The sequence below is a fragment of the Lagenorhynchus albirostris genome, chromosome 7 (assembly GCF_949774975.1).
Source record: "Lagenorhynchus albirostris chromosome 7, mLagAlb1.1, whole genome shotgun sequence".
In the NCBI taxonomy this organism is placed as follows: Eukaryota; Metazoa; Chordata; class Mammalia; order Artiodactyla; family Delphinidae; genus Lagenorhynchus; species Lagenorhynchus albirostris.
In genome coordinates this window covers 82401129-82426667 of record NC_083101.1, presented here as the reverse complement: position 1 = coordinate 82426667, position 25539 = coordinate 82401129, and the positions used below count along the sequence as shown (strand labels likewise).

The window sequence follows — 25539 nt, the reverse complement described above, 5'->3', positions numbered from 1 at the left end:
TTGTGCACTGTTGGTGGGATTGTAAAATGGTGAAGCTGCTGTAGAAAACAGCAGCTTCCTCAGAAAATTAAAGATAGGATTACCACACAATCCAGTAATTCCATTCTGGGTATATACCCAAAAGAACTGAAAGCAGGATCTTGAAGAGATAGTTGTACACCTTTGTGCTTAGCAGCATTATTTTCAATAGCCAAAAGTTGGAAGCAACTCAAGTGTCCAACAAGAGATGAACGGATAAACAAAATGTTATATGCATACAGTGGAATATTAGCCTTAAGAAGGAAAGAAATTCTGACACATGCTACTGAGGCAAGAGACAGATGGGCCCTCAGGGCAAACGGTTTGCGTTCGTTCCTTGTAGACGGACACTCTGAGATGGGAATAACAGGACAACTGAGAGAGGAGGCTCAGCCCTGCCCAGATAGAAGATAAGAGACCTCATTCTCGAAGTTAGAAGACCTTCCCGACTACACATGTGCAGAAAGGCTCCTTGGAGGTCAAAAGGGGAGTCATGCCAAGTGACCAAACCTACACATAGGCCTCGTTGGTAGAATCCATCTTGGCTAAGAGATGCATGTGCACACATGGGAAAATCTTGAGGTACACCAAATATGGACTCTGAATCAGACAAATCAAAATGCTTGGTCAAAGGAAACATGGAAGAAATGCCCCATATAAGTGATTTAAACTGCCACGAGGGCGCGACTCTCTCTCTGAGGCCGCCTGTGTGTCTATCCACAGATACTGTACTTTTTTTTCTCTTAATAAATACTTTACTTGTTTCACTACTTTCCGTCTTTGTGCGAATTCTTCTTCTGCAAAGACGTAGAGCCAGGGCCTTGTTACTGACCACTGGTCTAGTGGCTAGGATTCAGTGCTCTCACCGCCACAACCTGACCTTAGTTACTGGCCGGGAGCCGAAATCTCACTTCAAGCCGCTGCAGGCCAAGGCCACCCAAGATCACTACAACATGCGTGAAGTTTGAGGATATTATGCTAAGAGAATAAGTCAGTCATAAAAGGACAAATACCATATGAATCCACTTAATGAGGTACTTAGGGTAGTCAAATTCATAGAGACAGAAATTAGAATGGTGGTTTCCAGGGGGGAAAGGGGTGAATGGGGAATTGTTGTTTACTGGGTATAGAGTTTCAGTTTTGCAAGTCAGAAAGTTCTGGAGATTTGTTGAACAACAGTGTGAATGGACTTAACACTTCTCAACTGCATACCTAAAAATGGTCAAGATGGTAAATTTTATGTTATGTGTATTTTACCACAGTTTTTAAAAAGGTGGAGGTAACTTACTAAAAGAGAATTAAGGGACCTGTCAACCAAATGCTACATGTGAACCATGTTTGGATCCTGATTTGAGTAAATACAGGGAGAGAGAAAGATGGAGAGGGGAACAGACAGAGAGAGAGAGAGAAAGATGTACATTATGTAGAAAGCTATAGCTGAGCTCAGTCTTTGAGGAGGCAGTGTTGACTTTGTCATCTGACACATATAGGCTTCAGTCTTGCCTCTGTCACTTACCAACCATGTAGCCTTGAGCAAATTACTTGCTGTCTGTTTTTTAGTTTTTTATTTCCATAAATATTTGTTGCATCTCTGCGACGAGCTTAGTATTTACTATGTATTAAACGCTGCTCAACAATGGGGGCATAAAAATAAATAATATATGGTCTCTGCTGATGCTGGAGAATAAAATGTGAGGCAAGAAATAGCAGGGATGAGTCTAGAAAGGTAGGCAAAAAGTAGATTAAGGAAGGCCTTTGTATACCATGTCAAGAAGACTGGACTTTATCATGAGAGCCGTTTTATCTTTTTCATAAAAGAGCCATGCAGTTTATACATTTTAAAATTTGTCCTCTATGTTTATAAAAATGTGTTATAAATTTAAAAAATTTAACTGCAATTCAATAAAAAAAATCTCAATGGAACTTTCTTCTGGAAAATGTCAAACTGATTCAAAAGTTCTTCTGGAAGAGAAATGCTAAGAATAGTCAAGAAAGTTACAATAATGAGGAAGGGCTTGCCCTATCAGCAAAATATACAGCAAAATGTGCAAATATACAGTCTGCCTCACTGAATGCTTGCCCGTATTACATTATGAAAAGATGTTGCCAACTTTATAGGGGAAAATGGTTTATCATTTTAATTTTTTAAAATATTTATTTATGGGCTTCCCTGGCAGCGCAGTGGTTGAGTCCGCCTGCCGATGCAGGGGACACGGGTTCGTGCCCCAGTCCGGCAGGATCCCGCATGCCGCGGAGCAGCTGGGCCCGTGAGCCATGGCCGCTGAGCCTGCGCATCCGGAGCCTGTGCTCCACAAGGGGAGAGGCTGCGGCGGTGGGAGGCCCGCGTACCGCAAAACAAAAACAAAAACAAAAGTATTTATTAATTTAATTTATTTTTAAATTTATTTCTTTTGGCTACGTCAGGTCTTAGTTGCAGTATGAAGGGTCTTTGTTGAGGCATGCGGGATCTTTCGTTGTGGTGCAGGCTCTTCACTGCGGCATGCAGGTTTCTCTCTAGTTGTGGTGTACGACCTTCTCTCTAGTTGTTGCTTGTGGGTTTCTCTCTAGTTGTGGCATGCAGGTTTTCTCTCTCTAGTTGTGGCACGCAGGCTCCAGGACACATGGGCTCTGTAGTTGTGGTGCGTGTGTTCCAGAGCGTGTGGGCTCTTGTAGTTTGCAGCATGTGGGTTCTCTAGTTGAGGCGCACGAGCTCAGTAATTGTGGCAAGTGGGCTTAGTTGCCCCGCAGCATGTGGGATCTTAGTTCCCCGACCAGGGATTGAAGTGCATCCCCTGCATTGGAAGGCGGATTGTTTACCACTGGACCACCAGGGAAGTCCCTATCATTTTAATTTACATTGTTTTGGTTTATTAGTGAAGTAAAACATCACTGACATGTAAGCCAGACTGGTTTTGTCCAGCACCAGACTTGACTTAGGGGCTGGCAGATCTTTAAGTTGCTACAAACAATCCTCTGTCACAAATACCTCGGTTAGCAATGTAGACTTTACTGAAGATTTTGCAGGGGAGAGAGAGGAAGAGGTTCACCTTCCTCACAGCATGCAACCTAAAGATCTCCATTAGCCATTTCTGTTCTCCCTGGAATTCCTTTATCAGCTATCCTTTCCCTCTCTCTGATTCAGCTTCTTCCCAGCATCTTGGGCTTCCTCCATCTTTCTCATTCCTTCTCAAGAGCAGTCAAATAATTCTCCTGGTTCATATGCGCAACACCATCTTCTCTGAAGCCTGGGTACCTACCAAAGGTCAAACCCAGGAGACTTAACTTCCACCTGGGTGTAGGCTGGCAAAGCATCTTCTCGGCAAAAGAAGTCTCTCTCTCTACATGGATTTCTCATTCCAGCTGCTGAGTAGTAATATTCTCCATGACGTCATAGAAATGGTATAGGCAAAGGGCAGATTTGTGGTCAAGTTTGTGTCCTGCATAGATCACTATAGCAGGTGTGCAGGAAGGATTTGTGAGGGCAAGATGGGAAACACAGGAAAACCACAGGTTCTTGCCCTGCCAAATGGTGGGAGTGCAGGCTGCTGCACTCCAGCGCCCTCCCTGCACTGCTATCCAATTGCTTTGCTTCAGTATAGAGAGGCACATGCAGCCTCTTGCCCTAGCCCTGTCCAACCAGAAGGCCAGTTTCCCCTTGGTGCCACTCCCCCAGGCTCTCCAGGTCACTCTTAGAGCCTCCTTTGACTTAAGAGAGATGCCTCTTACTTGTGAACCCTCTATTCCCCACTCCACAAGGACCAAGACCCCATGACTCTCCTTTAACACGCCAAGTCCCTCTTTATAAGGGCTATAAAAGGAGATAGGATTGGAGTTGGAATGGAATTAGTTTTGTTCTGCTGTAAATCCTGGGGGTGAAGGGGGTGATAATGACTGGTGTCTACAATGTGGGGAACTTAAGTGACCCCTTCTCTTCAACTTTGGACTCAAGACACCAATTTGGGGGCAACAGGAAATGTCCCATTCCAATTCTGTTAGGCATTTGCTGACCTCGTCTGCAGACATGTGGCCTCCTGAAACCTGCTGCCTAGTCTTCCCAGGAATTCCCAAACCTAAATTGTTACTGTTATTCATTGCAGTTTTGTCAGCAGACCAGTCATGATAGGCAACTTTAAAAAAAAAAATTCTAAAAGTGCAACATAATTAACAAATTCACATCTTTGGATTTTAAAAATTCAAAATAGTTCAATTTAATAATTTAAGCAGCTTTTTTTCCTGCTTTCACTTTTAATTTTTATGAGAGAAGGACTGCTTTTTGAAGATACTTAGATGGTGCTATTAAAAATGGGAGGCATTGAGGCATTTAAAAGTAAATTGGAAAAGTTAAACATAGAATTACCATATGACCCAGCAATTTCATTCCTAGGTCTATACCCAGAAAAACTGAAAAAAACAAAACAAAACATTAAACAGATACTTGTACATGATGTTAATAGCAGCATTATTCATATTATTCCCAAAGTGGAAAAAACCCACATATCCCTCGGCTGATGAATGGATAAATAAAATGTGGTATGTCCACATAACGTAATATTATTCATCCATAAAAGGGAATTAAAGTTCTGATACATGCTACAACATGGGTGAAACTGGGAAACGTTTAGCTCTTGCCAGACACAAGGCCACAAATTGTATGATTCTATGACTATGAAATGCCCAGAACAGGTAAATCCATAGAAACAGAAAGCAGATTAGTGGTCGCCAGTGGCTGGGGAAGAGAGGAATGGGAGTGACTGCTAACTGGTATGAGGCTTTCCTTTTGGAGTGATGAAAATGTTTTGGAAATAGGTTATGGTTGCACAACATTGTGAATGTCTAAAACGCCATTGAATTGTACACTTTAAAACGGTTCATGTTATGTTATGCGGACTTAACTTCAATAAAAATAAACGAATTGGTAGCTAAAATATTGAAAGCAATGTGAATCTTTCTCATATTCATCTTACAAACTCCTGGAGAGTTCTCTGGCTCAGCACTATGAGAGGGGTCCCTGGGTAGTATTTACTTCGGAGCTAATCTGGGAGACGGGGCCTCCAGGTGGCCGGCTCTAGGCTCCTCCCTGACGGGGCGGGGGCATGGGCGGGGCTTGGCGGGCTGGGGCGGGGCCTGGGGAGCTTCCGGCCGCCCTGAGGGTTGGGGGCGCGTCAGCGCGGGCTTTGCTGGTTGCCGAGAGAACCCGCGACAACAAAAGGCGCGGGCTGAGGCGGTAGCTGCGGTGCGGCGGTGCGAAGTGAAGGCGAAGAGTCCTGCGCTGCGCTAGCCGCGGGAGACTGGGGTTTCTCGAACCGGTCAGTGAGTGGCAGGCGGGTCGGGCCGGGCTGGCGGGGTCGGCCCTGGTGCGGCGCCGGCCGGCTCTCTGAGCCGGTGTTCCCGGTTGGCCGTTGGGAGGAGAAGGGGCCGGCCGGGGGGATTGGGAGCCTCCGCGGCTCGGCTGGCGGGGAGGGCGGTCGGGACGCCCGCAAGGCGGAGCAGTGCGTCCGAGGGGCCTGGGCCTATGCTGGGACTCCCAGGCGAGCGGCCGGGGAAGTTGGGTGCGCCTTGAGGTAGAAGGGCTTGGGGAAGAGGGACGCGCGGGAACCCCGGGAACCCCGGACCGAGCCTCACTGAATCGGATCCTGTGTATTTCTTGTTTTCGTGCTTCCAGCTGCGGTATCTGAAGAGGGATGGAAAGGCCCATCTTCCTTGGGGGTTTCGTTTTGTCACAGGTCTCCTTTTTCCATTGCGGATGTTGAAACTTCGGTGCATTATAAGTTCTGCGGAATTCTGAAAGACCCCTCCCTTAGAGCAGGAGATAATTGAGAAAGAAAGGGTGCCCAGATTCTTTCTTTGAAACACTTTTAAAATAAAACTTCGCCCACTCCAACTTTAAAAATCTTTGTTGTTTCCCCTGTTTGCTTCCTGTCTTCTCCATCTGTTCTTTATGCATTTGGGGCCTTTTCTGAGATCCTTATGAGATTCACTATCCACTTGCCAGAAAGTTTCTTAAGAAAATATTACTTACAAACTACAATTTTTAGCAGTCACTACTTCTGAAAAGCCAAGGGAACAGGATGGCAACGGTATTTGGAGACACTTTTCTGATCAACGACACGGCATCAGTGATCGAATATTTCTCCTTCCTTTGCTCAGATTTCAAAACTCCGTTGAGTATGCCAGCCAATCAGATTTCACCTTTCTTTACATTGATTGGTGAGATTAATACATACGCTTCTGATGGCTGTAATTGATCAGAATCTGAAGAAGTATAAGTGCTATGGATTTTTTAAAAGACATGTAAATTCTTTTTAAAATTTATTCATTTATTTATTTATTTATTTATTTATTTTAGCGGTACGCGGGCCTCTCACTGTTGTGGCCTCTCCCGTTGCGGAGCGCAGGCTCAGAGGCCATGGCTCACGGGCCCAGCCCCTCCGCGGCATGTGGGATCTTCCCGGACCGGGGCACGAACCCGTGTCCCCTGCATCGGCAGGCGGACTCTCAACCACTGCGCCACCAGGGAAGCCCAGAACCATTTATTTTTGTTTTGTTTCTTTAAACATTTTTGAGTATCTTCTTTTTTTTTAAGATTTATTTTTTTGGCTGCGTTGGGCCTTCGTTGCTGTGCGCGGCCTTTCTCTAGTTGCGGCAAGGGGGGCCTACTCTTCGTTGCAGTGAGAAGGCTTCTCATTGTGGTGGCTTCTCTTGTTGTGGAGCATGGGCTCTAGGTGAGTAGGCTTCAGTAGTTGCAGCACGCAGGCTCAGTAGTTGCGGCATGTGGGCCCTAGAGCATGTGGGCTTCGGTAGTTGTGGTGCATGGGCTCTGTAGTTGTGGCTTGCAGGCTCAGTAGTTGTGGTGCATGGGCTTAGTTGCTCCGCAGCATATGGGATCTTCCCAGACCAGGGATCAAACCCGTGTCCCCTGCATTGGCAGGCGGATTCTTAACCACTGCGCCACCAGGGAAGTCCTATGAACCGTTCTGAATTAACTTTTGTATACGATGTGAGGTAGAAGTCCAACTTCATTTTTATGCATGTGGATATCCAGTTGTCCCATGACCACTTGTCGAAAAAACTATCTTTCCCCCATTGAATTGTGTTGACACTGTTGTTGAAAATCAGTTGCCCATAAATATGAGGATTTATTTCTGTATTCTCAATTCTTTTCCATTGATCTTTAAGTCTGTCGTATGCCAGTACCACACTGTCTTGATTACTGTTGCCTGGTTTTAAAATTGGGGAAGTATGTCCTCTAACTTCGTTCTTTTTCATTATTGTATTGGCTATTCTATGTCCCTTGAATTTCCATATGAATTTTAGGATCAGCTTGTCAGTTTCTACAAAGAAGTCAGCTGGGATTTTGATAAGCATTCTGTTGACTCTTTAGATCAATTTGGGGAATATTGCCATTTTAATATGTTAAGTCTTCTAATCCATGAACATGATATGTTTTTCCATTTATTTAAAGCTTCTTTACTTTCAACAATATTTTGTAGTTTTCAGAGTGTAAGTTTTACACATCTTTTGTTAAATTTATTCCTAAATTTATTTGATTCTTTGTAATGCTATTGTAAATGGAATTGTTTTCTTAATTTATTTTTCAGGTTGTTCATTGTAAGTATAGCTACCAATTTAATTTTTTTAAAACATTGTCCCTGCAGTTTTTAAAAAATATTTATTTATTTTACTTTTGGCAGCATTAGTTCTTAGTTGCGGCACATGGCATTGTTCGTTGGGATGCACAGGTTCAGCAATTGTGACGCGCAGGCTCCAGAGTGCACAGGCTCTGTAGTTGTGGTGCACGGGCTTAGTTGCCCGTGGTGTGTGGGATCTTAATTCCCCGACCAGGGATCGAACCTGCATCCCCTGCATTGGAAGGCAGATTCTTTTCTGTTTGTTTTTAAAAATAATTTATTTTATATATTTATTTTTGGCTGTGCTGGGTCTTCGTTACTGCACACGGGCTTTCTCTAGTTATGTTGAGTGGGGGCTACTCTGTTGCCGTGCGCAGGCTTCTCATTGCAGTGGCTTCTCGTGTTTCAGAGCACGGGCTCTAGGCTTACAGGCTCAGTAGTTGTGGCACATGGGCTTAGTTACTCCACGGCATGTGGGATCTTCCTGGACCAGGGCTCGAACCCGTGTCCCCTGCATTGGCAGGTGGATTCTTAACCGCTGTGCCACCAGGGAAGCCCAGAAGGCGGATTCTTAACCACTGGACACCAGGGAAGTCCCCCAATATAATTTTTAATGTATTAATTCCACCAGAGATCTTCAGAAATAAGTACCATGTAATTTAGGAGTGGAACAGCAGTTTTTCTGTTAGTTTTGGTTATTTTTAAATAGAAGATTTAGTTTTAAATTTACATTGACTTATAGAAATCCTTAAAACTATTTTCATGGATTGATTTCTAACATTTGCGACAAAGAGGAGTTGTTATTTTTCAGTACATAGCTGTAAAATCTAAGGGTTTGCTTTGCACTACTGTGTACATGTACAATTACCCAATTATTTCCTTGCCTTATGTTTCTTTTTAATTAATTAATTTATTTATGGCTGAGTTGGGTCTTCGTTGCTACACGGGCTTTCTCTAGTTGCTGAGAGCAGGGGCTACTCTTCGTTGTGGTGCGTGGGCCTCACATTGTGGTGGCTTCTCTTGTTGCAGAGCACGGGCTCTAGGCACGTGAGCTTCAGTAGTTGTGACACGTGGGCTCAGTAGTTGCGGTGCACAGGCTTAGTTGCTCCGTGGCACGTGGAGTCTTCCCAGACCAGGGCTCAAACCCGTGTCCCCTGCATTGGCAGGCGGATTCTTAACCACTGCGCCACCAGGGAAGTCCTTGCCTTATGTTTCTAATTCCCCGGTTATTCAATATTTAGATTAATGAGCTGGGAAACATATTACCACTATAGAAAGAATGGCATAGTGGAATCCCATGCACTTATCACTTTGCTTCATCATTTACCAACTCAAGGCTCCCATCCCCTAGATTATTTTGCAGCAAATCCAGACATCATATCACTTCATCTATAAATTATAGGTATACTTTCTCAAGACAGGTTTACTCTTTGTAGCTATCTTATATTAGAACAAAACCTGCTTTAATTGACTTTGCTTTAGAAGTTGCTTAGTTTATTAGGATAGAGAAGTCAATAACTAAATTTTGTTTTTATTTTGATACACAGGAGTCCAGATCTTACGTAAAATGGATGTTTCTCACGCTAGATACTGAATATTAAGTAGAAAATCTGTTTAGTAAAATCTAAGCTGCCATGGAAGAAATACCAGTAAAAGTTGCTGTAAGAATTAGACCTCTGCTGTGCAAAGAAGTTCTTCATAATTATCAGGCTTGTGTGAGAGTTATTCCAAATACCCAACAAGTTATCATTGGGAGAGATAGAGTCTTTACTTTTGATTTTGTTTTTGGCAAAAATTCCACTCAAGATGAAGTTTATAATACCTGTATAAAGCCACTAGTGTTGTCACTCATTGAGGGCTATAACGCAACCGTTTTTGCCTATGGACAGACTGGATCTGGGAAGACATACACCATTGGAGGAGGCCATGTTGGTAAGATTCTCATACTCTTTTACTTTTATTTCAGACAGTAGAAAGAAGCTGAAATACCAGTGCCTGACACATAGTAGGTGCTCAGCGTATTAACTGAATGAAATAATCAATAGGATAACAGATGTGTTCATAAGATCATCATCTTTGAAAGATTTGCTTTAAATAGTGAAGTTTCATTAAACAATTTATGATTATGTTAGCTTGAGGAAAGACGTTTAAGACAATGTTCAGTATTCAGCCCTTTGCTGTTTTTCCCCAGTTTTGAGATATAATTGACATGCAACATTGTATTAGTCCAAAGTATACAGCATAATAGTTTGATATATCTATATATTGCAAAATGATTACCACAGTAAGTTCAGTTAACATCAATCACCTCAGTTACATTTTTCTTCTTGTGATGAGAACTTTAAGTTCTACTCCCTTAACAATTTTCACAGCTTGGTCACATACTTAAAGCTATATTATTTTTTTTTAAGAGGCCATGAATACAATTTTAATTCCTTAAGGGAAAAGGTTATTAAAGTTATCTATTGTCCTAAAATATTTTAGCTAAAATATTTCATACCAAAAGAAACAGATCACCATTAGGAAGAGTTTTTGATGTTTTTTTCTGCTAGTTTAAAAAAAATTAATGTTCATTGTAAAAAGAATTGCAAGTGATGCTTAAGAAATCTAATTAAACTAATGAAAGCTCCTCTCATTCCCAGGAAATAACAGTTTGATGTATACATTCAGAGTCCTCTAGACATTTTTCTAGGTATATTACAAGTACTCACACATGTAGTGTTTTGGGGTTTTTTGTTGTTAGTTTAATTGTTTGATGAGGTATTTCATACCTGTGATTCTGTAACTTTCTTTTTGCATTTAACGATATAAAATATCATTTCATTTCTTTCCATTTGGGTCATAGAATTTCACCTCATTTTTTTTGGCTGTACATATAATGTTCCATAGTTTGAATGGATCATAATTCACCCATTCCAGTATTAATGGACAGGATTAATGGTTGGTTTTGATTTTTACTGTTATAAAAAGTTACAGTGTACATATCTTTATGCATTTAACTTTGCATCCATTTGTTAGTATTTGTAGAATAGATTCCTAGAAGTAGATTTGTTGAGTAATGGGTATGCACGTTTAAAATGGGGATAGATACTGACAAATTATCCAAAAGGGTGTACCAGTTTATATCCTGCCACCAATATGTGAAAGCCATTTATTTGCTCATATCCTTGCCAGTTACTGGAAATCAGAAATCCGAAATTTTTTTTTCACTATCTGATAAGTGAAAAATTGCACTTTGTTGTTTGAAGTTACATTTCTTGGTGTATTTGTGAAAATAGCATTTTTGATTTCCCAGCCTAGCTGTAAGACACCAATTCTGGGTCAGTCATCTGCTGTTTGATTATTGACCATGCAAATAATGTAGTTTTTTTCTCCAATAAATAATTTATTGAGCTTTTGCAGTGGCTAGAGTACCATGCTAGGCACTGTGGTAGATGAAATCTCTTATTTTTCAATATGATGCTTATTTAAATTACTATTCATTTCCCTGTTTTTCAGAACCTTGGATTTACCAACTTTTACCAGGTGTAATCTTCTCTAAAAGCTTTCATTTGCATACTCTTTTTTTTTTTTTTTTTTTGCGGTACGCGGGCCTCTCACTGTTGTGGCCTCTCCCGTTGCGGAGCACAGGCTCCGGACGCTCAGGCTCAGCGGCCATGGCTCACGGGCCCAGCTGCTCCGCGGCATGTGGGATCTTCCCGGACCGGGGCATGAACCCGTGTCCCCTGCATTGGCAGGCGGACTCTCAACCACTGCGCCACCAGGAAAGCCCTGCATACTCTTTAAATAGTGTATAAGAGCTAAATGATGGCTATTAAAGTATAAAACTTTACAGTTTTTCTCTCTGAAATAGTCTTTCAGGAATATAAGAGTGACAGTGAAAATGTGATCTTTAGGTTACCAGAATACATTTTGAAGCTTTATTTGTAAATATTATTTGTAATTCAGCTTTTTTTTTTTTTTAAGTCTTTTGAGTTACTCTGCTTTGTAATCTGTTGAAGTGGGAAATGAATGAGCTATTCTGATCAGCCTCATATTCTGGCTAATCTAGAATGCATATATTCAATATATGCTGGAGTTTATAGATAGTACTATTGGCTAGTTCCTGGAAGCTCTCCAGAAGGAATTTTCACTTTCTCTTTTACTCGAAAAACCTGCAGCTTCCCATATTTGCTACATGATGGCAATCAAAGGCGGTCCAAGTTAGTAAGGTTCAGATTTTCAGGATGTTTGTTGCCAAAAATCTGAACATTGGTAATCTTCAACTTGGAAGCAAGTTGTTTTTAAGGTTCATTTGTAAGCCACCTTTTTGTAGCTTGGAATATATTTTCCATGGAACAATGTTAAAAATGGTGGGCAGGTTTCTAAATTGGCCTACAGAAACTTATTTAACTTTAAGTCCAATTTATTCTTGTACTTATTCTAAATTTTATCTTGTACATTATTTTTACTATTTTAAAAATTGTGGTTCAATAAATAAATGTAAAGCAAAATTTACCATTTTAACCATTTTTAAGAGTACAGTTCTGTGACATTAAGTATATTCACAGTGTTTTGTAACCATCACTGCTCTTTCCAAAACTTTTCATCTCCCCAAATAGAAACTTTGTACCCATTAGGCAATAACTGTCCTCCCCCTGCCATCCCCTGGTAACCTCGAATTTACTTTCTTTGACTGTAAGTTTGCCTCTTCTAGATATTTCATAGAAGTGGAGTCATACAGTGTTCGTCCTCCTATGTCTGGCTTCTGTACTTAGCAGAATGTATCTAAGGATATCCTACATGTTGTAGCATGTATTGGAACTTCATTCCTTTTTATGACTGAATGATTTTCCATTGTATGTATAAGTCATCTTTTGTTTATCCATTCATCTGTTGATGGACACTTGAATTGTATTCCCCTTTAGGCTATTGGGACTAATGCTGCTATGAACATTGGTGTACAAATACCTGAGTCTCTTGTATGCATTTCTGTTCATTCATGTTATTGTGTTAATCTGTGTTCTGCGTTGCGCAAGTGATGGAGGAGAAGAGGCAGTAATGGAGGAGAAGAGGCGTAGAGATGTTCCCTTCCTCATTCCTGGATTGAGGTCTTGGCTTGGGCAGAACTGGTCTTTCTGTACCTCTCTTCTGCACACGTCCTTTGTTGCCATTAGACCCTGGCTTGCTCCCCTGTCCCTTTCTTATGCCTGTTTACCCTCAAACTACCTGTACCTTTCCATCCCAGAAATCTCAAAACATGCTTTTTGGCTAAATTTGAAGAAATACGACACAAATAATTTTTTTTAAAGGGTTCTTGCTAACATAAATGAGTTGCATTCCAATGATTGGGATTCTCTCCAGACCATAATAAATGATCTAAAGAGAGATATTTTAGGTACTACCTCTACCTATTTTGAACTTCACTGGTGCCACTTATGCCTACTGCATTCCTGGGGTTTTCAATAAATATTTTCTTATTAAATCTTTTATTTTTGCCTTAAACTGTTATATAACTATCATTTAGTTTTTTTCATTGTCATGTCATTTGATTGTAAGCTTTTTTTTGTGCTGCTTGCAATTCTATACAGTATATTTAGTTTATTTTTAAGTTATTTATATTTAAAACTTTTAGACTATATATATTTATTTCTAAAGGTAAAAATTCAGATATTACAGCCATAAGATAAAAGTAAAAGTTTTCCTTTCTTTTCTCTCCCTGTTCTAACTCCCCAGAGGTAACCACCGTTTTTTGTGAATTTTTTCAAAAATATTCTTTGCATAGATATGTATGTTTTCTTTTATGCAAATGAATTTGCTCTCCAGTTGCTTTTTTTTTTTTTTTTTTTTTTTTTAACCGTACGCGGGCCTCTCACTGTTGTGGCCTCTCCCGTTGCGGAGCACAGGCTCCGGACGCACAGGCCAGCGGCCATGGCTCACGGGCCCAGCTGCTCTGCGGCATGTGGGATCCTCCCGGACCGGGGCACGAACCCGTGTCCCCTGCATCAGCAGGCGGACTCTCAACCACTGCGCCACCAGGGAAGCCCTGCAGTTGCTTTTTTTAACTTTATGGATCTTAGACATCTGTTTAACAATAGGTGCATAGTATACCATTGTTAACCATTCTCCTACTAATGGATTTATTAGTGTTTGGAATTTTTTATCAATTACAGGAAATTGTTACTGATCCTTATACAACACCTTTGGGTATGTGTATATGTATTTCTTTAGGACTATATCTGAGTCAAAGGGTGATCACGTTTCAACTTTTGATACTATTTATACTAATGTTTCTCCAAAAAAGCTGTGCTGCTTAATATTGTCATAGTATTCTAAAGGACCAGTTTGCTCACCTTGAGGAAATGAGGCATTATCAAATTTAAAAATCATTGCTCACATGACATTTTAAACAGTGAATAGTCAAACAGTGATCACAGTTTTTCATTAATTACATTGATGTTCACAATTACATTGTGAATACAGTTTTTTCATCAATTACAATGATGTGATTTTTAATAGTATTTTAGTGTTAATAATTGAGAGAATGCTGGGTAATTCAGTCTTTATTGTATCTTAAAATAATTACATTTCTCACTTCCCCTCTGTTTTACCCACTCTCGCTGCCATCCAACCATCCCACTTCTCACTGCTCCTCTTTGCTGCAGAACCTTGAAGGTATTATCTGTGACTCGTGGTGTCAGTTCTCCTCTTGGTCTTTCATACACTCACTCCGTTCAGACTTTCACCTCCACTACCACTGACACTGCAATTGTCGAGATATCACAAATGACCTTCACTTACTAAATTTAGTGGTCAATTCTCATCAAACCGGCCTTTCAGCAAATTTGATGCATGCTCTCCACTTGGTTTCCAGGCCACCACGTTCTTGGTTTCCTCCTACTTAACTGGTCACTCATGCTCTCTTGCTGGTTCCTGATAAGTGAACCAACAAATGATGAAGTGCCCAGGGCTCAATCTTTGGTGTTCTTCTCTTCTGACTCTCAACTTTTCCCCTTGGTCTCATCCAGCCCTACGACATTAAATACCATCTATATGTAGCTTCCAGTTTTTTACCTCCAGTCCAAATGACTGTCTTGTACTCTAGTCTCATATATCCAACTGCCTATTCAACCTTCCCAACTGTATCCCTAATAGATACCTCAAACTTAATAGGTCAAAAAATGAACTTCTGACATTTTCCCCTTAAACCAACTCAACACACACTCTTCCCTATATCAGTTGATGGCAACTCCACTGGCTCAAGACAAAATCTTGGAGTCATCTTTGACTCATCACTTTCTGTCACATTCCATATCCAATCTGTCAGGGAATCTTAATGGCTCTCCCTTCAACATAAATCCAGAACCTGGTCACTTCTCACCTTTCTCTGCTGCCAAGCTTATGTCACCGTCATGTCCACCTCTCCCCCGAACCCTCTAGACTCCTGGATTAGTGCACTGGTCTCCTAAGTGGTCTCCCCACTTCTGCCCCTACCCTTCTATGACTGAGGCAAAATGCAGCAGACAGAGTGGTCTCTTTTAAATCCCAAGTTACTGCTCTGCTCCAGTGGCTCTCATCTCACCCAGAATAAGACCTAAAATCTATCGTGGTCTACAAGGACCTACATGGTCTTGTTTCTGTCACCTCTCTGACCTCATGCCCTGCTACTCTCCCCTTGCTCCATCTGCTCCAACTACAATGGCCTCCTTATTTATGGATCACACCATTTTAGCACCTTTATGCTTGCTGTTCTGGGACATTCAGATACCTAGATGGCTCCTCTGCCACCTCTTTCAAGTTTCTGCTCAAAGGTCAGCTTCTCCGTGATGCCCACCCATCATGACTTTCCTATTTAAAGTTACAAGCACCTCCCATCAAATACACTTACACTTCCAGTCCCCCTTACCTTGCCCTATTTTTTTCTCCAGGCATACTTAATGCCTTTTAATATACTATATAATTCACTTATTGTTTTTAGCTGTTGTTTGTCTATCCTAGTACAGTTCCTTAAGGGCAGGGATCTTTTCCTTGTTTTGTTCACTGATGGTTCCCAGGGTCCTAGAATACTGCCTGGCACATAGTAGGTACTATATAAATATTTAATGAATGCATGAATGAAGTTTGAGTAAGAGCATACACGTGAAAATTTTCACTTCTGAACTTTATAGAAAAAGAAGTTTTCTTTTTCTATTTTTAAATTTTATAATAGAAATTTGAGAAAATAAATTTATTGATTGTAGCTTTTCTTATATCTTAAATTTCAGATGTGCTTTCTTTCTCTAAATTTTCAGCTTCAGTTGTGGAGGGTCAAAAAGGTATCATTCCTCGTGCTATCCAAGAAATATTTCAAAACATCTCTGAAAATCTTAGCATTGACTCTAAGATAAAAGTGTCTTATATAGAAGTATACAAGGAAGACCTAAGAGATCTTCTAGAATTGGAGACATCTATGAAGGATCTTCACATCCGAGAAGATGAAAAGGGAAACACAGGTAAAGTAGCCTACTTAATTGATAGTCTTCATTAGCAAATGAATATGATTTAATTCAGTTTCTGGATATTTTCCAAGGATTCTTTAAAAACAGACATAGAAACAAAATGCATTTGTTTTTGCTTTTAAATTGAATAGCTTATTGATTACCAGTAGCAGTTAACGCACCCAGGTGAAAAGTAGAAGTTCAGAGTGGTTGGTAAGATGAAGTTATTAAGGTGTAATTCCAAATACAGGTGACCCTTGAACAACGTGGTGGGGAGGGTGGCGATTAGGGGTGCTGACCCTCTGTGCAGTCAAAAACCCAAGTATAATTTACAGTCATCCTTCTGTATCCACTGCCTCAGCGGATTCAACTAACCTCAGATTGTGTAGTACTGTAGTATTTACTATTGAAAAAAATCCACATGTAAGTGGACCTGCACAGTTCAAACCCGTGTTGTTCAAGGATCAACTGTATTTATTTCCTATAATTGCCACCTCCCCCGCCCCTGGGCTGATCTTAAGAAAGTGTGACATAGGCTAAATTAATTTTTGTACTTTTTTTTCTCCCAGAGTTACCCTGAGGTTGGGGATGGCTTCTCCCTTTGGTGTTTTGGTGTTCATCCAAGTTGATCCAAGAACTCTCCTTTCTTCCTTTCTGATTTTTGTCCCAGCACACCTATTGCTTCCTCTTTTTTTTTTTTTTAAATTTAGAGTTTATGTGTTTGCTCCTTCATATTGACATTTACTCGTCCTTTGTTGTGCTTCTCAACGTCTGACGTTCTGTGCTGTCAACCTGTTAATCTCATTAAACATCTATTTGTTTGGAAATGGGAGAACGTTAGAATGGGAAGGTCAAAATACAAGTATTTTAAAGAATAACACTTTCTGATTTTCTGACTTAAAAGGTAATATGTTCAACGTAGAACATTTTGAAAATATAGTAAACTATAAGGAAGAAAGTTAAAGATCATCTTTAATCTCAGAACTCAGAAATAGCAACTTCCAATTTTGGTGTGTTTCCTTCCAGATTTCTTTTTCTATGCACATCTGATTAAAAAAAAAAATACACTCACAACCCCACATATTGTATGGCATCTTTTTTTTTTTTTTTTTTTTGCGGTACGCGGGCCTCTCACTGCCATGGCCTCTCCCGTTGCGGAGCACAGGCTCTGGACGCGCAGGCCCAGCGGCCATGGCTCACGGGCCCAGCTGCTCTGCAACATGTGGGATCCTCCCGGACCAGGGCATGAACCCGTGTCCCCTGCATCGGCAGGCGGACTCTCAACCACTGCGCCACCAGGGAAGCCCCTTGTTTTGTTTTTTAGAAAGAAAGCATACATAGTACTTTGTGACGTTATTAGATAATTTTGTATAGTTTATCTTTTCTGGACAAAATCCAGACGGATGTTTTGAGCTTCTGTAAAGTGTAATTATTGAATGTGTTTATCTTTTATTAAAAGTTACCAAAAAATACATGTTTATTGTAAAATAGACAGTAGGGAAGTATACACTATCACTCCTCATAAATTTAATGATGGAAATACTCCACACCTGATAGCAATCCTGCAAAAATTTTGGGAGGATGTAACAGTCTTAAGACAAATTACCATATATCTTATAAAATGTCCCAATCACAACCAAAATGCATTTGTTTGACATATTTATTGAGTTTCTCTGTATCAAGTGGTAGTTGGTATCCAACCTAGATGCTGCACAATTAACATCACCTTGGAAGCTTTTTAAGAAATACTGATTTCTGGGCCCCACTTTTCACAGATTCTGATGAATTAGTTAAAGATGGGGCGTGGGTGTTGGCACTTTCCCTTTTATAAAGCTCCCAGGTGATTCAGCTGGGTTTGAGGACCATAGATAGTGCTAAGCTATAGCCTAACATTAGAAAACTTTTAGAAAAGTTATACTATGATTTATGGTTAAATTGTTATATTTTATAAACTGATAGTTTAGCACTCCCTGTTGTAGTACAGGTACATTAGAACTTTAAATGAACTGGGCTGTTAAAAAAGGTGTCATGATGGAAACAATGCAAGAAAAGTGAATATTTTTTAAAGAAACAGTGACTGACAAGATCTGATTAAAGAGGAAGCTTGGTGCTGTAATTCAAGCACAGACTTGGGAGGTTTACTGCTGTGATTCAATTCCCAAATCCACCTACTCCTTTTCGAAATATTTTTGGATATAAACAAATAACACATGTAGTAAGCTTAGGTTATTTTGGGTTCTATTCTGTTGTTAAAATAGAAACTTTTTTGCCTTTTTTGAATTGCCTTGCACTCTTATATTATGTAGGGGGAAACTGTTTTTAAAATGAATAAACAGGGCTTCCCTGGTGGTGCAGTGGTTGAGAGTCCGCCTGCTGATGTAGGGGACACGGGCTCGTGCCCTGGGCTGGGAAGATCCCACATGCCTTAGAGCGGCTGGGCCCGTGAGCCGTGGTCGCTGAGGCTACGCGTCCAGAGCCTGTGCTCCACGACTGGAGAGGCCACAACAGTGAGAGGCCCTAGTACTGCAAAAAAAAAAAAAAGAATAAACAACTTTATTTATATTGAAATTTTCATTTATCATTGGTTATTTACCAAAAACTTTAAACCTTAGGATGGCTTGAATATTAACGAAACTCAAAAGAAACTAATTTAATTTAATTTTAATCTACTACTGATTAATTCTTTTGAGTTATATATATAATTAATCTATTATCTTTCAATCAGTATATTAGACTCTACAAATCAAAATACTGGAATAAATTTTTCTTTTGTCATGTGTTTTAAAGAATTGAGTGTGATGTGTGATTCCAAAAAAACCCACAGATTGTTTAAAACATACATATATATGACATCTTTTAGAATTTAAACATCAAAATGAATGCCATCTATTAAAATAGTCCTGTTAGCAGATTATCTAAAATTATTTAATGATGTTGCTGATGTTACTTTTATTTTGAAATGCTATGAAGTTTTTAAAGGGACTGTCTTAGCTGGGCGGTATAAGCAAATGATAATTGTTGTATGGTTAATTTAACTCTACTGGATTTTGATTAAAACTTGCTGTTGCTATTTTAAGTGATTGTTGGGGCCAAGGAATGCCAGGTGGAGACTGCAGATGAAGTGATGAGTCTCCTGGAGATGGGGAATGCAGCCAGGCATACGGATACCACCCAAATGAACGAGCACTCCAGTAGGTCACACGCGATTTTCACAATCAGCCTTCGTCAAGTGGCGAAAAATAAAGAGGCAGCTGAAGATGGATCGTGGTATTCCCATCAGCATATTGTCTCAAAGTTCCACTTTGTGGATTTGGCTGGATCAGAAAGAGTAACCAAAACAGGGAATACTGGTGAACGGTTCAAAGAATCCATTCAAATCAACAGTGGCTTGCTGGCTTTAGGAAACGTAATAAGCGCTCTTGGGGACCCACGCAGGAAGAGTTCACATATTCCATACAGGGATGCTAAAATTACCCGGCTTCTGAAAGATTCCCTGGGAGGCAGTGCCAAGACCGTCATGATCACCTGTGTCAGTCCATCCTCCTTGGATTTTGACGAGTCCTTAAATTCTCTCAAATATGCCAACAGAGCACGCAACATTAGAAACAAACCCACCTTAAACTTCAGCCCCGAGTCAGACCGTATGGGCGAAATGGAATTTGAGATTAAGTTGCTTCGAGAAGCTTTGCAAAGCCAGCAGGCTAGTAGCAACCAAACTAGCCAGATCCATCGGGAGGGGACTCCTGATAAAAATAGGATCCATTCTCTTGAGGAGCAAGTTGCTCAGCTACAAGGAGAATGTTTGGGTTACCAAAATTGTTTAGAGGAAGCCTTTACCTTCCTGGTGGACTTAAAAGATTCTGTCAGACTAAACCAAAATCAGCAACACAAACTGCAGGAGTGGTTTAACGTGACCCAGGAGGTCACCTCATTCAGAGGAGACCAAGGCATTGGAAACCTGGAAGAAGGACCACAGCATATTACAGTTCTCCAGCTGAAGCGAGAGCTTAAGAAATGCCAGGTACTTAGACACTTTTGTAAGTAACTTGTTTAAAGACTAAATTTATCTGGGCAAGTAAGAGTCATTTTGGAATTTCAGAAGTTTTTTTGGAAAGGATTATATATAAAATCTCATTTGCCTTTACTCTGTTTCTTTCTCCCTTTTCCTATTGCTTTCTCCTCATAATTCATCTCTTTCTTGGTTCCTCCTCCTTTCTTCTTCAAATGTATTTTAATTTGTTGTATTTATTAAGTAGGCTCTTGTGGGACTGGTCATTAATTTAGAGGATGAGAAGAAACACAGTTTCAGAACAAAATTAGGTTAAATTTTATTGAGTTTTTAATCCCTCTTTAGGTCAGTGCTTCTTGAAAGAAAAAAAATACTACCTGACTCCTTGAGTTTGGTGTTTTGATTTTTTAGACAAACAAATAAATCATCATATTTGATAATATTTAAGGAATGTAGCTATGTACATGTATACATATTGTATATATGTATATTGAGTTAAAATTACATTTTCCCACTTTTCATTTGAAAAACATTTGTTATTTAAAGATTATGTGTCACTGGGGAAATAATGGAGAATAGACATACCTAGTTCTGCTTATGTGGAGTTTGCAATCTGGTGGACAAATGGATAGTCCACCATTTTTTTTAAAATAGGAAAAGATATAGGTAATAAGACGGCTTTCTATTTAGAAATCTTTCCTCAATATCTATTTGTATGTATTAGAAAGAAACCTCTATTACAGCAATTCTCAAACTTTTTGCTCACAAGTTTTCTTTACTTTCTTCAAATTGAGGTTCCCTAAAGAGCTTTTGTTTGTGTGGGCTGTTATCTATTGATATTTACCATATTAGAATTAAAACAACAAATTTAAACTATTAATTCACTCAGAACTAACAATAATAACCCAATTACATGTTAATATAAAGAACATTTTTTCATTAAAAATAACTATTTTCCAAAACAAAAAAATTTAATAACAGTGGAATTGCTTTATATTTTTTCAAATCTCTTTTCATGTCTGATTTAATAGAAGACAGGTGGATTTTCATATCAGTCAGCATGCAGTTTGTTGCAATATGTTGTTTTAGTTGAAGTATATGAAGAAAATCCAGCCTCATCTAGATTTGTAGCTGGAAGAGAGGAATATTTTAATGACTTTTTCAGATAATCGTGCATATTCTTTGACATTATATCAAAACTCAACAAGCGGAAATTTCCTAAAGGTTACCTGCAATGTGGGATTTGAAACCATTTTGTTACATTAACATTCACTGATTTTTATCTTGTACTTTGAATGGATCTTTTATCCACACGATTTTGAATCAACATGCATTGGACACTTGAAAAATATTTGTTTACTAAATTATGAAGATCTTTCAATGCTGACACATTTCACTATACACTATCAAAAAAATCACATTCCTTAATATCACCACTGATCTCACCTGCAAAGTTGTTAATTACTGGAAGCTGTCAAGTTTACAGTAGCAGAAGTGTTTTCCAAAATTCTAATTTTTGCATGAAACTTGAATTTTATCATTTGCAACAAATACTATTAGTTGTTTTCCTTGAAATGATGGTTCTGTCACACATACAAGTGTGAATAGTTTGTCTGTTGTTCTTTAGAGGAAAAATAGCACCCTATGAAAAATGTGGCTAGTTCAGCTTGCAACTCAAACAGTTGCACAAGATTTTTTGCCCCAGATAACTATCACCCTTCAGTATACAGCAGAACTACTTTATGCATACCTCCCATTTGACACATAGAATACTAAAAAAGTGCTCATGTGTTGAGATTTAATGAAATCATGTTTATTCCTTCATCAAGATATTCTTAAGTGAAACTGGCATTTGTTGGTTTGTTTGTATTGTTAGGGCACAGCAGTGAAGAATACAGTGGCTACCACTACAGTTTGGTGACACTTTCTTTATTCATACTAGGAGCCAGCAGTATTACATATCATTGTTTTTGCACCATCAGTACAAATGACAACATGGTGAAAAAGGCAAATATCATTTTAGTATAACTAGGAAAATGGTTTTAACCTCATGGATACCCTGAAAGGGTCTAAGTTTCAGCTAAAAGATTCACTACTGAATACACTACGAGAACTGCTGCTCTTTTACAAAGCTTTGATCTTTAAATATAAGCATATAAAGTACTGCTTTTAAAATCATGGATTTTTTTTTTTTTTAAAGGCAGTAACTCTGCTCTGCCTTTTTCTTAAATAGAGCAGGCCTGGCCCTTCCTGTTTGGTATAAGAAACTGGCAGAACATTAAGTACAGGTAATAGGAAGCTTGAACTTTGTGGTACACTATAGGAGTTGGTGGTAGAAAGCATGCTTCTAAGATGACTGATTTTGGAAGCCCACAAAACCCATCTGCTTGGGGGTGAGATGGGTAGTAACCTCCTCTCTCCGTCTGTTGGAAACTCTAAATTTAAACTTGCTCTAGATAATGTACTCTAGATTATGATATCCCAAAGATATTAACAGTCTTGATGAAAAATGGTACCATGATCAGATAGTTTTGGGAAATGCTAGGTTGCAAAAAACAAACAGGTTTCTTAATCCAAAGACTTCCCAGAACTTTGAAAAGTACTGATGTATATTGTGAGTCTCCAGGTGAGAGATATAGCATTCAGTGTTTCCCAATTTAAAAAAATGGATTCCCTTTTTTGGTCTGCAACCTTCTAGGCCTAGTAATCTATGGATACCACTGAACAGCAAATAGACAAATGATTGGTGTCATTCCTTACCCCATATGTCTCTTTAAAAAATTGTTTTTTAAACTTCATTTCTGTTCTTTTTTTCTGTGAGAGAATATAGTAGTTAAGAACATGGGTAACAAACTTCAAAGGTTTGAATCCCAGCTCCTCTGTTTACTAGCTCTCTGACCTTGGACAAGTACTTAACCTCTCTGTGCTTCAGTTTCCCTACCTGTAAAATGGAAACACTAATAATAAGCTCCGTTTAGGGTTGCTTTGAAAGCTATTAGAGCATTATTAGTTCCCATAAAGTGATGATAAAGATGCCTGAGCTATAGTAAGGCTTAATACACATTAGCCTATTATGATCTCCTCTCATTTATTCTTCTTCTACCTGGGCCTAGGTTATACATCTGTGGCAGCTAAGGGATTGGACTCAGTAGTTGTAGGTAGGGCCACGTGCCAGGGGTTCTGTGAAGGCAGCTCATCCCCTCATAAATACCTCTTAAGTCTCTTGGTTACTTTTGTACTCCATAATTTGAACACAGGGACAGTATGTGAACATGAATATACTCAACAGATAAATACTTCTAAATAAATAATAAACAATAAAACTGTAGTTTATAAAGTATATGTAAAAATATTTAAATATGCAGCACTGGGAGAGCAGTTACATTTTAAGCTTCTTGGATGGGCAATTAATTGCCCATAGCAGAGGGTATTAACTAATGAGAATTATAGTTATATTTTATTTTAAAAACAGAAAAGTCATAAAGGTCATATAAATATATAGGTTTATAAGGACCATCAGGGTCATGCGTCCTCTCCTTATTTGGTCATTCAAAGATCCCAAGCAGAGAAAAGAAGGGACTTGCCCAAAGTCCCAAGGGAAGGCTGTAGCAAATTCAGGGCTGGCCTTAGTCCGTGGGTTCCCAGTGCAGAGGCCCATCCACCTCCACACCACCACCTGAGAGGTCACGCACATGCTCTGGTTTTGTGAATTAAATCTTGTTTGTAAAGAGAGCACCATTTTGTAAATAGCTACTCTTTCTTCTCTTTTCCTGTGGCTTAGCAGAAAGAGCATAGGCTTCGGATCTAGAAAGGCCCTGGAGTTGACTGTCAGGAATTTGGTTTTATCCAGTGTGTTGTCCTGGGAAGAGGTGTTAACTCACTGAGCTTTAGTTTCTTCATGAAAAAGGAATCATGTCAATTCAGTGAGATATTTTTAAAATGCCAAGTTACAATCTAGCATAAAGTAGACCCTTGATCAATGTTAATTTTCTGTTTATTTAGTTCAAAATTTGTTTTAAAAGTATTATTTGCATATCCCGAGTTTATTTGGAGACAGGCAAACTAAGAAAACTATACATTTAACCATATTTCCAGACATCTTCAAAATATATCTCTTTTTAGTGAAAGGGTGCAAAATTAGCAAATGTTCTTTATTTAAACATCCAAATGCACTGTTATACTCTATAGGTCAGTTTGGGAAATGTGACCTCTTTGATTTTTAAAAACCCACATTAAAATCTCATGGCAATTCTAGAAAACTTATAAAAATCTCATTGAATGTACTCTAGAACTTGAATAACTGGCTTCAATGTTAAAATGCAGGAAATAAAAGTAAGGAAAATCTTCCTGTCCTTGTGGTGATTAATTCTTACATTATAGCAGTAATAGGTCCTCTCAGCTGTTTCTGCCTTTCTTATAAAGAAACCAGAAACAAAGGATAAGACAATTTTAAGAGACATCTTCAAGGTGTCATTAAACCACAGTTTTTGTGGTATTATGTGGGCTCGCTCTCGAGTACTTTCCATATTGAATCTCTCTTGTGCTTTCTTTCCCTCCCCCCAGTGTGCTCTTGCTGCTGCTGAAGTAGTATTTAATCAGAAGGACCTGGAAGTGAAGGAACTAAAGAATCAAATGCAAATGATGATGCAGGAAAACAAAGGACATGTTATATCTTTGAAAGAAGCGCAAAAAGTGAATAGGTTGCAGGTAGAGTTTTTTAATGTACCTTGCTCTGTATATTTCATTGGAATAGTACATGACTAAATAAAATAGCATTGTAAATGATAAGTGGGAATGTTTGCAAAAACAGGTTTCAGATGGAGTTCTGAACACAAGCACCTGAAAGAGTTATTACAGTTTTCCTCCTAAATTGGTGTGAAGGGAAAACATTTTTATAGTTAGCTTGACTTATATTTCAAAAATACAAAACCTGGGGCTTCCCTGGTGGCGCAGTGGTTGGGGGTCCAAGTGCCGATGCAGGGGACGCGGGTTCGTGCCCCGGTCCGGGAAGATCCCACATGCCGCAGAGTGGCTGGGCCTGTGGGCCATGGCCGCTGGGCCTGCGCATCCAGAGCCTGTGCTCCTCAGCGGGAGAGGCCACAACAGTGAGAGGCCCGCGTACCGCAAATAAACAAACAAACAAAAAAACAAAACCTTATACCCAGGAACTTAATTTGCAAATCATATTATGGTTATCCTTTCTTTATACTTTCCCTTCCGTTGTTTGCCAAAGTAATAGGCAATATGATATTGTCAAGTGTTGGAAGGTAAACACATAATTTAAACTTTTTGATTTGTTAGATTATCGTTTTATACTCCATCAGTGATTTGCTCTTTAATTTTGGCTAAATATTTCAATTTCTCTATCTTAGCTTTTCTGTATTAACATGGATGTGGCTGCAGAGTAACATGGTATGTCCCTAAATAT

The 25539-nt window shown here is 39.4% G+C and overlaps 1 protein-coding gene across 8 annotated transcripts in view; it reads left to right on the top strand.

The window, feature by feature from the left end:
• Positions 1 to 5172: 5172 nt before the first annotated feature.
• The window catches only part of KIF27 (kinesin family member 27), an 88016-nt gene continuing 67649 nt past the window's right edge, over positions 5173 to 25539 (top strand). For 6 of the 8 annotated variants that reach the window (XM_060155321.1, XM_060155323.1, XM_060155327.1 and 3 more), the window contains exons 1-5: positions 5173 to 5324; positions 9194 to 9578; positions 15917 to 16117; positions 19180 to 20123; positions 24675 to 24818. In XM_060155321.1, the coding sequence (XP_060011304.1) occupies positions 9281 to 9578; positions 15917 to 16117; positions 19180 to 20123; positions 24675 to 24818 (1587 nt within the window). In that variant the 5' untranslated portion in view covers positions 5173 to 5324; positions 9194 to 9280. Of the gene's footprint in view, positions 5325 to 5680; positions 5742 to 9193; positions 9579 to 15916; positions 16118 to 19179; positions 20124 to 24674; positions 24819 to 25539 lie in introns of all 8 variants that reach the window. The other 2 variants (XM_060155320.1, XM_060155326.1) reach the window with 2 other exon arrangements.